Source organism: Sander vitreus, chromosome 9 (assembly GCF_031162955.1).
Source record: "Sander vitreus isolate 19-12246 chromosome 9, sanVit1, whole genome shotgun sequence".
In the NCBI taxonomy this organism is placed as follows: domain Eukaryota; kingdom Metazoa; phylum Chordata; class Actinopteri; order Perciformes; family Percidae; genus Sander; species Sander vitreus.
The window spans coordinates 17,002,566-17,017,045 of NC_135863.1; the positions used below are offsets into that span (position 1 = coordinate 17,002,566).

Here is a 14,480-nt window from a genome sequence, read left to right on the forward strand (position 1 = left end):
AACAGCAGTTTGTATGCAAATGGTTTAACAAATAAACTGAAGCAAAACCATTCTAAGCATAATTTTTCTAACATTTAATAAAACTAGCCTTTAGAGGTGTTTCAAATAAACCTATAAGTATTTGACTCAGCTCTGCTCCACTGTAAGCTTAAAAGTATGACAAATAAAGAAACATTTAATGTCATTGCTGCCCTTTTAAGATGCAGTGCAGTTTTTTTGCCAGTGGAGGTCAGTGTCACAGTGTCATTTTGTCCCAGGCCTTTCAGTGGCTCTTTATTTTGTGCATGTAGCATGAAAAATAGTAGTCTTCCTCAATAGTTGACATTTTGGGATATTAATAATGCAAGAAACTGCCATAGTTCTGGCTGTTTAGAGTGCCTGTGTGTATGGCAACATAAGAGAGACTGTTGTTTACATCTCTACACACTCCTTTGTCATATCATTCGACTGAGTAAGGAGTCTTGTGTTGCCATGGATAGGCTGTCCTTTGGGGCAGCAGCGGAACCATTCAGTTACAACAACACGTTTGTACTGTCTGCTTAGTTGGGAGGAGTATTATTGGAACACTAAGAACAATTTTGTCATGCTTCATTTTTTAACATTACAATGTCTGCTCAGTAAATATGAATGTAAATATTAAACATTGAGATTTTTACATAAAGAAATTATGTTCTAAAATTAAGATGGTTGCTATTAGGCCAACAATATTAAGTCTGCATTGCTTTGGAAAAGACTGGACCATTCTCCTAAGTTTGGGGAATTTTCATTAATTAATATAACCAGATAAAGTTTGATTGCCTGAACCTTATATTTATTTGGTATTTGAGATACAAATTATAACTATAAAGAAACTACTCTACCATGTTGCCATATATGTCACAGTTGTAATCCTGCAACTTTTATATACGTTCAGGCGTTTCAATCCTTAGACCTTTATCCTGGTGATGGTCTAAGGAATAAGGACCGAAACGTTCAACTTCTAAATAAAAGTTTATTGCAAGTAAATAGGACAGTGTGCGGGAATTCTCTTTTCTCTCATTGGCATTTCCTCCTACACACCTGTCCACAAGATATTGAAGGTATGCATGAGCCTTCACTGTCAATGTTTAAAGTATTGACATATTTAAAATATCTAGAAAAACTTAATCCAGCTGGTCCCTGGTGTTAGGGGTACAAGTTGCCATAGCTTGTAATTCACACCTGAATGTGCCTGCCGTGTCCACATGAGGCAAACATCTGAACAGAGTGTGTGGATTCCCTCTTAAAGTGTAGCATACTCTCCAAACAGGGGGATGGACTCACAGTCACATAATGCTCTACAAGCACAGCATCAGAGAGATGGGAGTAGGTTGTTTTTTCTTGAACTGAAAAGCCAAAGAATACATTTATGTATTAAGATCTGACATGTCTTGTGTGACCTACTGTACTGCTCTTTCCATTTTCTGCTCATCCTCTAGTATCCCTCGCCTTGTCATTACTGCACCTTTTCTTCTTTGTACTCCACCTCTCCGCTACTTGCTTTCCCTCTACTAATCTTCCCCCCACCCTCTCTTATCTTCTGTAACCCCTTCACTGTTTTATTAACCCCCCCCCTCCTTTTTTTCCTCTCCTTCCATATTTATGTCTCTTTAATAGCGTCACTGTCAACCCCATGTCCAATTCTGACACATTCTTTGGCCATGCTGAGGGGCAATATGCGCTGACTCTGCCTCATAGCTGCACAATGCAGACAGGCCAGCAAACGCACAAATGCCCCTTCCTGAAAAGAAGCTGATTGTATTAGTGTTAACAAAGCACCATAGCATGGCAGTTTCTTTTCCTTTGGAAGTACAGTCAAATAGTGTAAGTAGGAGTGCATAGACCAAGAAGCAGGGGAGAGAATAATACCCAGAATTTGACCTCTGTTCCTGTCTCAATTGTTGAGCAGACACTGGCTTTATATTACATTATACTGCAGAGGAGAAGGGCCAGTGCATCAGCAAATATTCTGAGTTTCTGAAGTGAATTAGGTCTTCCCCAAAAGTGCACCCATAGTTGTTTTGCTTCTCTTGTCATGCTGTCCCCCACTCTCGCTATTTTCTGAAATCAGATTTGTGTGGGTTCTTTTGTGAGTCGAGGTTGTTCCGTGAAGAATAGGCTCTGTAATAAAGTCTTGGCTGAACTAAATGTAAAACAGAAGATTAACAAGAGTCACAAATTATTATGTATTTTATATTGGTCTTGTGCATTTTGTTGGACATTTATTACCTATGAGGTCATGTCTAAAGCCCCAGAGGCTTGTTTCAAAATTACACATTTTGAACTTCATCTATGTCATGCATTAGCTTTGCAATGGCTATAGGTGAAAAGCCATAGGTACAGTGAATAGATGAACCCAACTCTTTTGTATTGCATTGAGCACACAAAACAATAAGGTCAGGACCTCTGTCCATATGGGATAGCAACACAGGCTGCAGAACTAAGCCAAACTAGACTAGATTGTTGTTTCACACTAGCTATCCTTAAACAAGAAGTACGTTTTGTTAACGGTGACCAACATCTGCGTTGAAAATGTCTTATTTTAGTTTTAACTGTGTATAAGGTGGATATTGTTCGTTAATGTGCGACTGTCTTTTATTTGACAGGAAAGACGACAAGCAGAAAGAAGAACGGGCTTCGGAGGAGCGACAGTCAGCTCGCTATACCAGGAGGAGATGATCAGGTATTTACATCAGAAGTAACAGAAAAACACATACAGACAACCATACATCATAAAATGCCTATAACATTAATTATGCAAGGAAAGCATCTCGTCGGATTTCAGGGACACACGTTGTGCATTGTTGACACATCTAACACACACTCTCTTTATTTAACTGTGTTCTTTGGTTATGTTTTCAGAGACCAAAGCATCTAAATGCAGTTTCTCAGTTCTTTGGTAGTGTTGGAACAGACCCGGCTATTTCCACCCGTTGTGAATCACAACTTATTTAATGCTTAGGTCAACTCAATCTGAGTCTTACTGTAGCATTGTTAACCACTGGTCTTGATGCTGTATTTGATTCTATTCAACAGCGCAACTGCAGTCAGGGCCCGGAGACGTCATACAGTTCTGATTTATGTTAATTAAATATATTCTCCATTTACTTCTGCCTGGCAGACTTACTCAAGCTTAAAAACCTCATCTTCATTTCAATGAAAAAAGAGCTCTTTTGGAGATGAAAATGAGATGTGTGAATCCTGCAGGTTTTCCTCCTAAATGGCTGTATGTGATTAGTATGCACGGTCTTGGGAAGAGGTGGCCAGAGTCTCCCCTTTTTAATTACGTTACGATTCAGGGGGTACTTTGTGGGAGGGGTGTGATGAAGATGTGCCAGGTACAGCAGAGAGGAAGCAAGTTCAGCAGGTTTGCTAGAACGATGCTCCCCTTGACGATATCCAGTAGCAACGATGCCCCAAGGGGGAAACCAGCATGAAGGAGGTCATTAACATGGCATATACACACACCTATGCACACATTTGCACACATAAACATACACTTGCTGCTATATGTCGACACGATTGCATCGGAATCCATGCATAACCTGCTGGAACTGTCACACTCACTGCTCTGCTGCATTTTAATTTCCTTTCTCTCTCTTTTACACACGCACGCACGCACGCACACACACACACACACACACACACACACACACACACACACACTCCATATTAAACAGTTAAGCACCTGTTAACCAGACAGAGAGTTAATTGCATTGCTCATCTTGATCTGTGTGTGTGTGTGTGTGTGTGTGTGTGTGTGTGTGTGTGTGTGTGTGTGTGTGTGTTGACAAAAGTGGGATTGATTAGCAATATCCCTGGGCTACTGAGCTGATCAGTGTGTGATTGAATGATTGAAGAGGCTTTGAATGTTACATTTGTAATTCTCTCACCCACCTTGGAAGGAACACTGGAGGCTTTGTTGTCCGGACACTGCTGGAAACCGCTGCTGACTTATTTGAGTTCTCATTGTTTCTAGTACTTCCGTGGAGCTCAGCCATGTTGAGAGCGTCGACCACGGTCCTATAGGGGATATGATGACGGCTTGTGTAGCCCTGTGCGTGTGTGTGTGCGTGATGGATGATGTGGCCGTGGTGTTGATCAGTGAAGCTCAGGCCAGGTAGATGAGTGTTCTCCACCACTGTGGCCAGTTTAGCCTGATGGATGAAGGACATATCTGCCAGTACACCAGACTGGACAAACACACACGTGAGCACATAACACTCTCACACACACCGTACACAAACACACACAAAAACCCTTGGTACCCTAGCTTTTGTTATGACAGAGTAGCCTGTGACCTTCCCAGCATGCATTGCGGTGCTGTTGATGTCACGTCGTTTATAGGACCCACATTAATCATTTGTTTGTTTATAGCCTGTGTGTGTTTGTGTCCGTGTGTTACTCTCACTGTGGTGTGGACTAAAAACAGGTGTTGTGTGTTTACATTCACATTTAGCTTATTTTAGTAATGTGCATATTATTATTATTATTATTATTATTATTATTATTTAACCTTACACTGTATTAGATGTGTGCTCGTGCTTTATATATATGTGAGGATGTGTCATGCGCCCGTCAGGCCAGCCCTGTTCGACCATCAACGAAAGACTGATGAGCTGGCCTATTGATTAGTTGCCGGGGAGACGGATGGCGGCCACACATCAGGGACACTTGGGGTCACCATGGCCATCAGACAAGGAAGTGGGTGTGGCCCAGCGTGGAGACTCATGAATAAACATAGCGCTGGTAATCAGGAGTATGTAAATGAATGTGCTCATACATAACCCAGCAGTGATAAAAGTGTAATGAGTTATTCATAATTCATCACAGGCTGATAAGGGGGAGATGGTGGGATGAGGGAGGGGAGGAAAGAGAGTGCCGGGAGAGATAAAGCGTGTAGATGAAAATCTGAAGAAAAGGAAGTACAGAGGTTCATTAAAGAACAAACAGCAGACAAAACTTTGTTTGTGTATTCTTACAGTAAACAATAAAATGTGTTGATTATGAGTCAGAATGGTTTATGTCCCCTAGGGGGAGTTTTAAGTTGTAGTTGATCCAGCTGTGTATGAAGAGAGAGTTGAAAAGGCAGTGGGTCGCAGTAGGACCGAGGAACTATGCCACTGCCAGGATTCTCAGATGCAATTGTTGTTCTTTGTATCAAACACACAGCCTGTCGAGCACTTAATATAATTAGTATATATGCGACCACCTTTTCTTCAAGCTCAAAGAAGTCAGGATAAAGACTTTTGGAAATCCTCAGAAAATCATTTGATTGGTTGTGAGTTTGAAAACTGCCATAGTCCAACAGTGCCTCTGTTTGGTTTTTGGCTGGGTACAAACAAGGATTTCCCCAAAGGAAATTGTTTAGCAGAGGTGGTAAGGAGCCACGAAAAGGGCTGCAACTTAATACTACTCATTTTTATAATGAGTGAATGTGTCAGGTTTTTTTTCTCAATTTATCGATTAATCGTTTGGTTAATAAATGTAAAGAAATGAAAAATGCCCATCACAATTTTCCAAAACCCAAGGCGATGTCTTCAGATGTCTTAACTTGTGATTAATTTAGTTAGTAAGTGACGACCCAAACAATACTTAAATCATTAAATAAATGCCAACACAATGTTGTGTAAAACAGCCCCTCTCCTTTTTTTCCTGAAGGTTTGTTTTTCTGAGTGGAGGTGGTCTTCATTTCAGGCAAAACATTTTGGAAAACCTTGAAGTTCGTCACCTTTTTCAATATGACTTTTGTGCTTGAATTTTCATAGCCAGTGTACGATAACTGAACTCCTAACTATGAATGTTAAGGCCACATACTCAACACAAAGCTAAACAACATCCTCGTCTTAATTGGGCAACAGCCCACGGTGTCTCCTGTGTGCTGTGTGGGATTTGTAAGGCAACAGTGCGGCAGAGCAAGCAGGCATCAGAGACAGGAACTGGGGGATTGGCCTTGGGGATGACTGACTTACTGCGTGGGAGTGGTAAAGCGGCTGCTATGCGGGGTTTCTGTCAGACAATAGAGCACTAAATTCAATTAATCTGAATGGCCGGCATTGGGTATGAGGGAGGGGAAGGCGTAAAGCTCTAAATGAGATTTCGCCCCTTCTCTCCCCTTCACCCAACAGCCCACCACCACTGCACCATCTCCCCCCAGCACTCACTGATGTCCCCAATGCCAGGAGGTGATTAGAGACACAGAGATATAATCAGTGGTGGGAATGAGTGTGAGTGTGTGTGTGTGTGTGTGTGTGTGTGTGTGTGTGTGTGTGTGTGTGTGTGTGTGTGTGTGTGTGTGTGTGTGTGTGTGTGTGTGTGTGTGTGTGTGTGTGTGTGTGTGTGTGTGTGTGTGTGTGTGTGTGCGCGCCAGTGTTCCCGAGGGATGTGGCACGTGTAGCTGCTGCTAGCGTGTGAGACAGAGAGAGTAGTTGTGTGTTTACGCCTGTGTGTTTGATGACTAAATGATCTAGTAGCATGGTGTTTGCTTTCCTGGGTGTGCACACACTTCACACATAAAGCACTTGGATTGAAACACAAGGCAGTTAAAGGGTCTTTTAACCCAAATTACCGATAACATATTTTCTCAGTGCCCCTGTTACTCTGGATCATGGACTACACATACTGTCACCATTTTTCTTTGGGACTAATTCTTAGGTTGAAAGTAGTTTCATTGAGAACTGTTCACAGTGAGCTCTGCAAATTATTCAGAGCAGCCAGGACACGGTGTAGAGGCTCCTAATATCTCAAAGAAAGTGAAGTTTAAAGTTGTTTAAGGTAAAGGTGACGGAATCTTCTTTCTCTCTCTCTGTTTCTGTTTCACTCTCAGGGAAGAGGATAAGAACATCTTTGACTACTGCAGAGAAAATAACATCGACCACATCAGCAAGGCCATCATCTCTCAGAAAGTGGATGTCAATACTAAAGACGAAGAGGTAACTACAGAACGCAGAAATATGTCAAGTGAAACTTTACTGATGGCATGTGAGAGTTGACATTAATAGTGCTACTGTACATAAATGTATTATGACCATGACAACACTGTAATGTCATAGTTGGTATGTGGCAACAGGGCGGCAGAGAAAGTATCCAGACGATCAATGTTCAAACCCCATGTCAGGAGGGATTCCCCTTGCTGAAGTGCCCTTTAGCAAAGGTCTGAGTCTGTACCGCCACAGGGTTATTGTTATGTTCTCTGACCCCTTGTGCAGGAGGGCAGGTGATGATCAGTGGAGAATGATGGATAATGCAGGTCACCGGGGGATGGTTCAAGCAGCTCTTTTTGCAATTGTTACATAATGGTTTAAATTATCTGAAGCCACAAACACATGGGAACCACTCCTCAGGCGGAGATGAGTAAATTGTGTGAACCGCTATTACCATTGCGAGGTGTTTCCAGGATTGACCCTAAAATCCATTCATCTGTCCCCGATTCATTATCGGCCAGGCCAAATGGCTCGTTCCCTGCCTCCCCATCATCACAGCCTTTCTTCAGATAAGCAGGCAGTCGGATGGTGAGTTTTCCACTCAGAGGCCAGATGGTTGAGGGACCTCGGCAGTGAAAGCTTTGTCTGTCCACTGCCATTGTTGCCGTTTGCACTCCTGCAGCGCAGCTTGCTCAACAGCAGAGGGCAATGGTGAAGTTTCACATCAGCAAGACGCCTGATCTGCTCCTGCAGCTCAGAGAGAGAGAGAGGCAGAAAGAGGCTCTGTCCCAGTACTCACTCTTTGGGTGTGTGGCCAAATATCCACATGTATTTGTGTATTTCTAGTAGTTTCCAACAAAGCCAAATATCAGTTTAGACCGCAAGTGTGTGGAAGCATTCAGAACACATTAGGATATGCTTGGTTAATGAACTCATACGGCTCATCATTGCGCTCAGTTGTTTAGCCTCAGATGCTTTTTAGATAATTAACAGCCATCTAGCATCACAATAATATTCAAATAACAATAAAACAAAAATGGAAAAATCCAGGGAACCATAGGAGGAATACAGTTGTTTCATTCCATGGAGCAATTTAGGATTATTGTTGATTGAGTCACATAAAAAAAGATAACACGAATCAGGAAATGTCCTTTTGTATGATAAAGCATTTTGAAAAGGCATGTACTGTAATGTAACTCATATAAATTAAAATGTAAGGGTGATTAAAAAAGGATACAGTTTTTAAAGTCACAATCACCTTTGGAGGGCATGACAACATGACGTGTATTGCTAGCCACTTTACATATCTACCTTACTTAAATCATTGTTGCTCTTCCAAATGCTTGTATTTTATATCCATTTCATTTCACTTTTTATATGAATGTGGTTTATTTTTAAATCAGGAACAATTACTCTAAGAGTATTTGAGTATTTGACTTTAGAATGCCTAACTTCATATTTGTTCATTGTTGTCACAAACCAACTTATAGGTGCATTGCCGCCACATGAGCTGGTATGGCAGAGTAGAAGATCCTGAATTGTGGGATACACTCAGCTCTAAATACCAATAAAGTAATTATGAAATTAAGTGTTTGGTAATAAAGATTTGGGTACATTTGCATGTGTATGTGTGTTCCCATTGTGATTTTATCATTGCGTGCGTGCGTGCGCACTATCCCGTTGAAAGTAGTAAACTCTGGTCTTCAGTAAAAATGTGGCCAGTAGCAGAAACACCTGGAAGAGAGCAGGAAAAAGAGTGAGGGGGAGAGAGAGAGAGCAAGTTATTGGTATTCTGGCCTGGCTTATAAGTATCCATTTTAACATGCAGCCATGGTGATCAATATGATTTAAGCAACAGAATTGAACTTGGAGAGTTTGCTTTACCTAATTGGCCTGACTGAAAAATGAGCTTGCAGAACAAGGATCTGTGTGTGTGTGTGTGTGTGTGTGTGTGTGTGTGTGTGTGTGTGTGTGTGTGTGTGTGTGTGTGTGTGTGTGTTAGAGTAGGGGGTTGCTGATCAGGGGACTGCTCTTGTTTTGTGCACAGTGTCCCATCAGTCAAGCTTTACAGACTGTGTGCAGGTTACTACAGTTTGTCTGTGAGCCCTCTGTGGTCTGTGCTTGAACCACCTTATTGCTCTTCTTTGCACACACATGCACCGACACACACACACACACACACACACACACACACACACACACACACACACACATCTTGTCACTCTGTCCGCAGATCATTATGGAACTGAGGCCCAGAGGCTTTGAGTTCTGAATGGTCGTGCATAATTTATTTTGTCTGAAAGCGAAGAAACGGGTTGAAGTGAAAGTTAACTTTGAGGAGGAGGAGGATGCCCTGTGTGTCACGAAAAAAGCAAATGTAAACACGCAAGTGGTGTTTAAATAAATGGTCATCATTTAAATTTTTGTACATGCCATTAAAAGTATGCTGGATTCTGCAGTAGTAATCATCGGATGTGCACTTGCATGTGTGCTTGCAGGGCCGGGCTCTCCTGCACTGGTCCTGTGACAGAGGACACAAGGAGCTGGTTTCTGTATTACTGGAGCACAAAGCAGACATCAACAGTCAGGTGAGCTCTTTTTCTGTCTCTGCTTCTGTGATAATGAATCGGTAAATGAATGACTGGAAGCCAAACGTGCCCCTCTTATTTAAATTGTATGACGACTTCTTATACAGTATTTACCTGGGCTGTCTCATTTGAATTTATCGACATTAGAGGCTGTTTTATAGTTTCTGTCTTATTTTTCAATTTCCATTTCTTATTTTTAAGAAAGACCTAACAACGTTTGTTTTGTTAGCATTCAACGGCTACAGCTCCCTTGAGTTTTGACCTGTGTTATATAGACTGCAAACACCAGTATTGTGTTTCATATTTTCAAAAAGATCGATGAAAGAAACCCTCTATGGGAAAATACATTGTGGAACAGCGACTTGCCCAGAAGTGGAGCGTGACTTCAGATCTCGATTACGTTATTAGATTCCACCTCTATAATTGCATAAATTACTGAACTTGAGAGCTGGAGTCAGGGAGTTTTTTTTCAGTGGCGGAAGAACATAAAACATTCATGCACTGCAAAGTTTTTTAATAACACTTATTTACCCAGTACAAATTATTTGCTCCGCCACAGAACTTTAATGTTTGTGTTTGATCTCTTGAAGTTAACGAAGACGTGTTGCAACATTTTCCTGGACACATGTCTAGTGGCTGTATTTTGTTCTAGAAGTCAGTACAGAATATGGAGATGTGTGCTGAGTTTATATAGATGGATTTAGGATGGGGACGAGAGGAAAGTCACATGAGCTTTCTCATTCCTTGTAACTCTGCACACATGTACATGCAAACGCAAGGCAAATAGTGACATCTCCAGCATCCACATTGCCATTCTCTTTTCTCTCTCCATCCTCTCCAGAAGGTCACCTTTAATTCACTTTGTGCCACAGACAAATCCCCCAGGGCTTTAGCAGACAGAGTTAGCTGGTAGCTAGCCTAGTGTTTAGCTTCCCTGAGGTTTAGCAGCATCCAGGAGGCTTTAGCTTTTGCGGTAAGCTGGCTCAGCTGCACATCGGAGAAATTACTCCTCTTCCCTGCCCAGCAGCACGACACAGTGCAGTTCACCGGGCTGAACACTGAGGCTTTAACTGTAAGGCCAAATCAATTGGAAGTAATCAGACAAATTGTTTTACGTTGCACAACCCACATAATCAGGACATTTCACAAATGACTTTCTCTTTTGTGGTCATGCGTGGCCCCTTTTGTTTTGAATGCTTGCAGGGAGGGGGTGGATTTGTAGAGAATGGTTCATAAAAGACTTAACAGTAGGATAACTCCGAAAACACTTCACTAATGATTTATAGCCATATCAAGATAATGACAGCCGAGGAGGATTGATGTATAGATGGAAGCTTTTGTCCTTTTGTAAGATGTAGCGTATTTACAGTCATGTATCTATCAATAAAATATAAATTGATATCTCAATGTGCCAAGTTGTTTCAGCAGTCAAAGTAGGAAACATAAATCTTTGGCCAGGTAGTGATAATGGGTGGCTGAATTTGAGTAGACTTTTAATATGTCCCTCACACTGTCTGTCTGATTTGACTGCTTTTCGTATCAAAACACATAGAGGGAAATAATACAGTGTTCCTTCTTTGATCCGGAATCATTTTAATATAGCAAACAGAGCGAGGATGATGGCAATCTAGAAATTTAAGGTGTGTTTTAATTATTTAAAGTCCTGTGTACGCGAAGACAGGAAAACCCAAAAAGAATGTTTCAGAAGGGTGCATCTGGGGCCAATCAGAGCACAGATATATCCTGAAGTAATGCATTCAGGACCTTTTCACCTGCCTGTCTCTCAGGTGTTCAGAGGAAGCTGTCTGTGGAGAAGCCTGAATATTAAAGACACTGGACCTCTGCAGCAGAGTTACTGGTAGCAGATTTATGAGGTGGCGAAGAGGTGGCTGAGAGAAAAATATAGTCAGCTAAATCATACCACTCTGTCGCAATGCCAAATTATCTCAGTATGTAAAGCTTACAGAACGATATGCTTCTCATTAGAATCTGCTCGAACATCCTTTTGTTTTGTTTTACTTGGGGTTAAGTCGTTAAGGAAAATTAAGGACGAGAATAAGGAAAGTTTGTTATATTAGAGAAAGATAAAATCTTGACGGAGCAGCTTTATGCTTCTGTCTCTTTTGCCCAAAGCCCCTGTAATATGAAACAAAGAGTATAGGAGGTCGTGAGAGGAATAGAGGAATGTTTGAGTTGTTTGCAGGCTATTAGAGCGAACCAGTAATCTCTCTTGACCTCTACCAACTGCCGAGCAACCAGTAAATAAAGATCAAACATGATTTATGCTTAATTTGTTGATTAAAAAGGGGAGGGGGACTTTCAGAGTTAAACAAAAAGTATTATTATTTGCTTGGCAGAGGAGGAAAATCGTTTGAAATTAATCAACTGATTGTTTTAGTGAATTGTTCCCAAACCCTGGTAACCTGCATTAAATGCTTGTTTGATAGTTAATCCTGGATCAAGGCGGGGAGGGACTACAATAGGTGTGTGTGTGTGTGTGTGTGTGTGTGTGTGTGTGTGTGTGTGTGTGTGTGTGTGTGTGAATACACAGATCACAGCTCTGCCACCTGCCAATTGTAGATCAGGCCCTGGGGTTGGTTCCCCTCATCCTCACCGTATCACTGCTCCCTCAGCTAATACACTCAGAGAAAGTAGGGCAGAAACTGTGGGAAAGATGACAGTAAAACCTCACTTAATGTAATAATGGAAATTAAGGCTTAAACACTGGACTTGTATTCTGTGTGCTAGAATGTATTTAAGAGCATTAATGAGGCATTAGATTAAGTTTAGGGCATTCCATCATATCACGACAGCAGTGAAAACAGATCCCACGGTACAGAGTCTTCACTAATTAGGGTTTAGTTTTGTTAAACTAGAAGAAGTATAATTGTTTTAAGACATTACAAATAAGGCGAGATATCAGACTTCAATATTTTACCGGTAATGACCAACATATGTCTCTCTACGCGAGTACTGAAAGCTGGCTTTGAATGATAAGTCATATTCTTAGTTTGGATGGAGTTTGCCCAGCTGTCACGAAATTGTAGATGTTAAAATATTTTAATAAACTTTGAATCTAATTAACTAGACTATGTTTTATTAAACAAAGTTTTTCTGCAGCTGCTTTGTGTAAAGATAGAATTAAACACAGATGCTTTCAAAATGTTTTGCTTATTTTGTTAAATAGATTTTTTAGATTTTGTGGAAAACATTTTTAAATTTTCTGGGCTTCAAAAAAGTATTGTTTTGATATAGTATGTTACTTGTAATTAGTGCTAGGCATCAACATTTTTATAAATGGTTCTAATACAGCTAGTTGTATAACAAAACTAGCTGAATGTCGATACCCAGTACTCATTACAAGTCACTGACATGATTCAGTTAACATGTTTCACAGCAAGATTATGTAATAAATAATAAATAATTACAAATAATTAATAATACAGAATAGGCATGTGGAACATAACAGCATCATTAACAATACAGAAACAACAAAAAGCAAACAAAGAAAAAGCAAAAGAATATATATGTATAAGGTGTATTAGAGTTGTTATGGTAAAGATTCTCGATCTACCGTTAATTATGCTATAAAGGCAATAAAAACAATAATGTCTGTATTTCCCAAAAATAAAGTTAGGAAGAAAGGCGGCACATTTTCTACAGGAAAGAAAATAAGCGTATTTCCCAAAATGTTGAACTTTTCCTTTAGAGAAAAGTTTAATCAATGAAAATGAAGACTCATTCAAAATTGGGTTAACTAAGAGTTGAGGATTATGTCCTTTCATGTTCTAGACGACCTGTGTTTGTGTGTGTCCACTCTCCCTGTGGTCATTCTCTGTCTAGTCGTTGTAATCCCACAACCACAGGTGGAAATCCCACCTGAACCCTTCTCTAACCCTCCCAACAAGCTGTAGGGTTGCCATGTAAATATATGTATTCATAGAAAGGACATGCCCATTCATGGGAACTGGAGTAGGAAAGGCAGGGCTTTGGTGCGGATGTGCTGCAGACCTCCAACAAAGGTCAAGAATGGTCCGGAGTAGATTTATATGATGTCTGACCTGCAGTGATTACTGAGATGGTAAGGGACCAAGGCAGGATTAGGCTGACAAAGAGGAAGGACAGGTGAGATTCAGGTAATCACAACACAAACACAATGCCAGGAAGGTAACATTGTTAAGGTTTAAAGTAGGTGATTGGAGGAAAAGTGCAGGTTTTAAGCACATGGCCGTGTCTCACATCCTTTCACTTGACTCATGCCTGTTTTGTTTTTTGCTTTTCCGTTTGTCTCCATCTTTCCCCTCTCCTCATCACTCTCCCTTCCCCCCAACACTCCCGTCCCCTTCACTCCATCCCTCCCACGCCTCCGCCTCTACTTTGTATTAAAACAACATGATCCATGAGGCGGGGAGGGCGACTCGCAGCACCGCTAATTCTAATTAATCCAGCGTGGTAGCACAACCACGGCAGGCCCCAAGCGCTCCCAGTCTATCAGATAGAAATTCATAACTTAATTGAGGTCAGAGCCTCTAGCCGGCAGAACAAAAGTCTCCAGCCAGGACCAGCTAGATCAATAGTAATAAATATCTGACTGGGCGGCCTACAATTGGTGGGAAGAGATAACACAACAAGTCTCATACACATAGTCTGCATGTCGAACCTGCAGCCATATCTGTGTGTGTGGCTGTTGTGAGGATTTGAGCCTTCCCTGACTGGCAGACTGGCATATCTTAAGTTTCCCTGTACTTACATTCCTTTAATGTACAGTTCTATTATTTTAGTTAGATTGTAGAAAAGTATTCTTTCCTGGTAACAATAATTTGTGTTTGTATACTTGTGTGTAAAATTGCGCGATGGAGCTCTAAGCATACATGTGTGTATGGCTGATTTGTAATGGCATAGTCTCTCTTAAGGTATGGATCCATTGATTTGATATTGATGTGAGTGGTGT

The 14,480-nt window shown here is 41.1% G+C and overlaps 1 protein-coding gene across 1 annotated transcript in view; it reads left to right on the plus strand.

Moving 5' to 3' along the window:
- The window catches only part of acbd6 (acyl-CoA binding domain containing 6), a 39,092-nt gene that overhangs the window by 10,958 nt on the left and 13,654 nt on the right, over nucleotides 1-14,480 (plus strand). Inside the window, exons 4-6 of the mRNA XM_078258984.1 lie at nucleotides 2,625-2,701; nucleotides 6,845-6,950; nucleotides 9,440-9,529. Coding sequence (XP_078115110.1) covers nucleotides 2,625-2,701; nucleotides 6,845-6,950; nucleotides 9,440-9,529 — 273 coding nt within the window. The remainder of the gene's footprint in view (nucleotides 1-2,624; nucleotides 2,702-6,844; nucleotides 6,951-9,439; nucleotides 9,530-14,480) is intronic.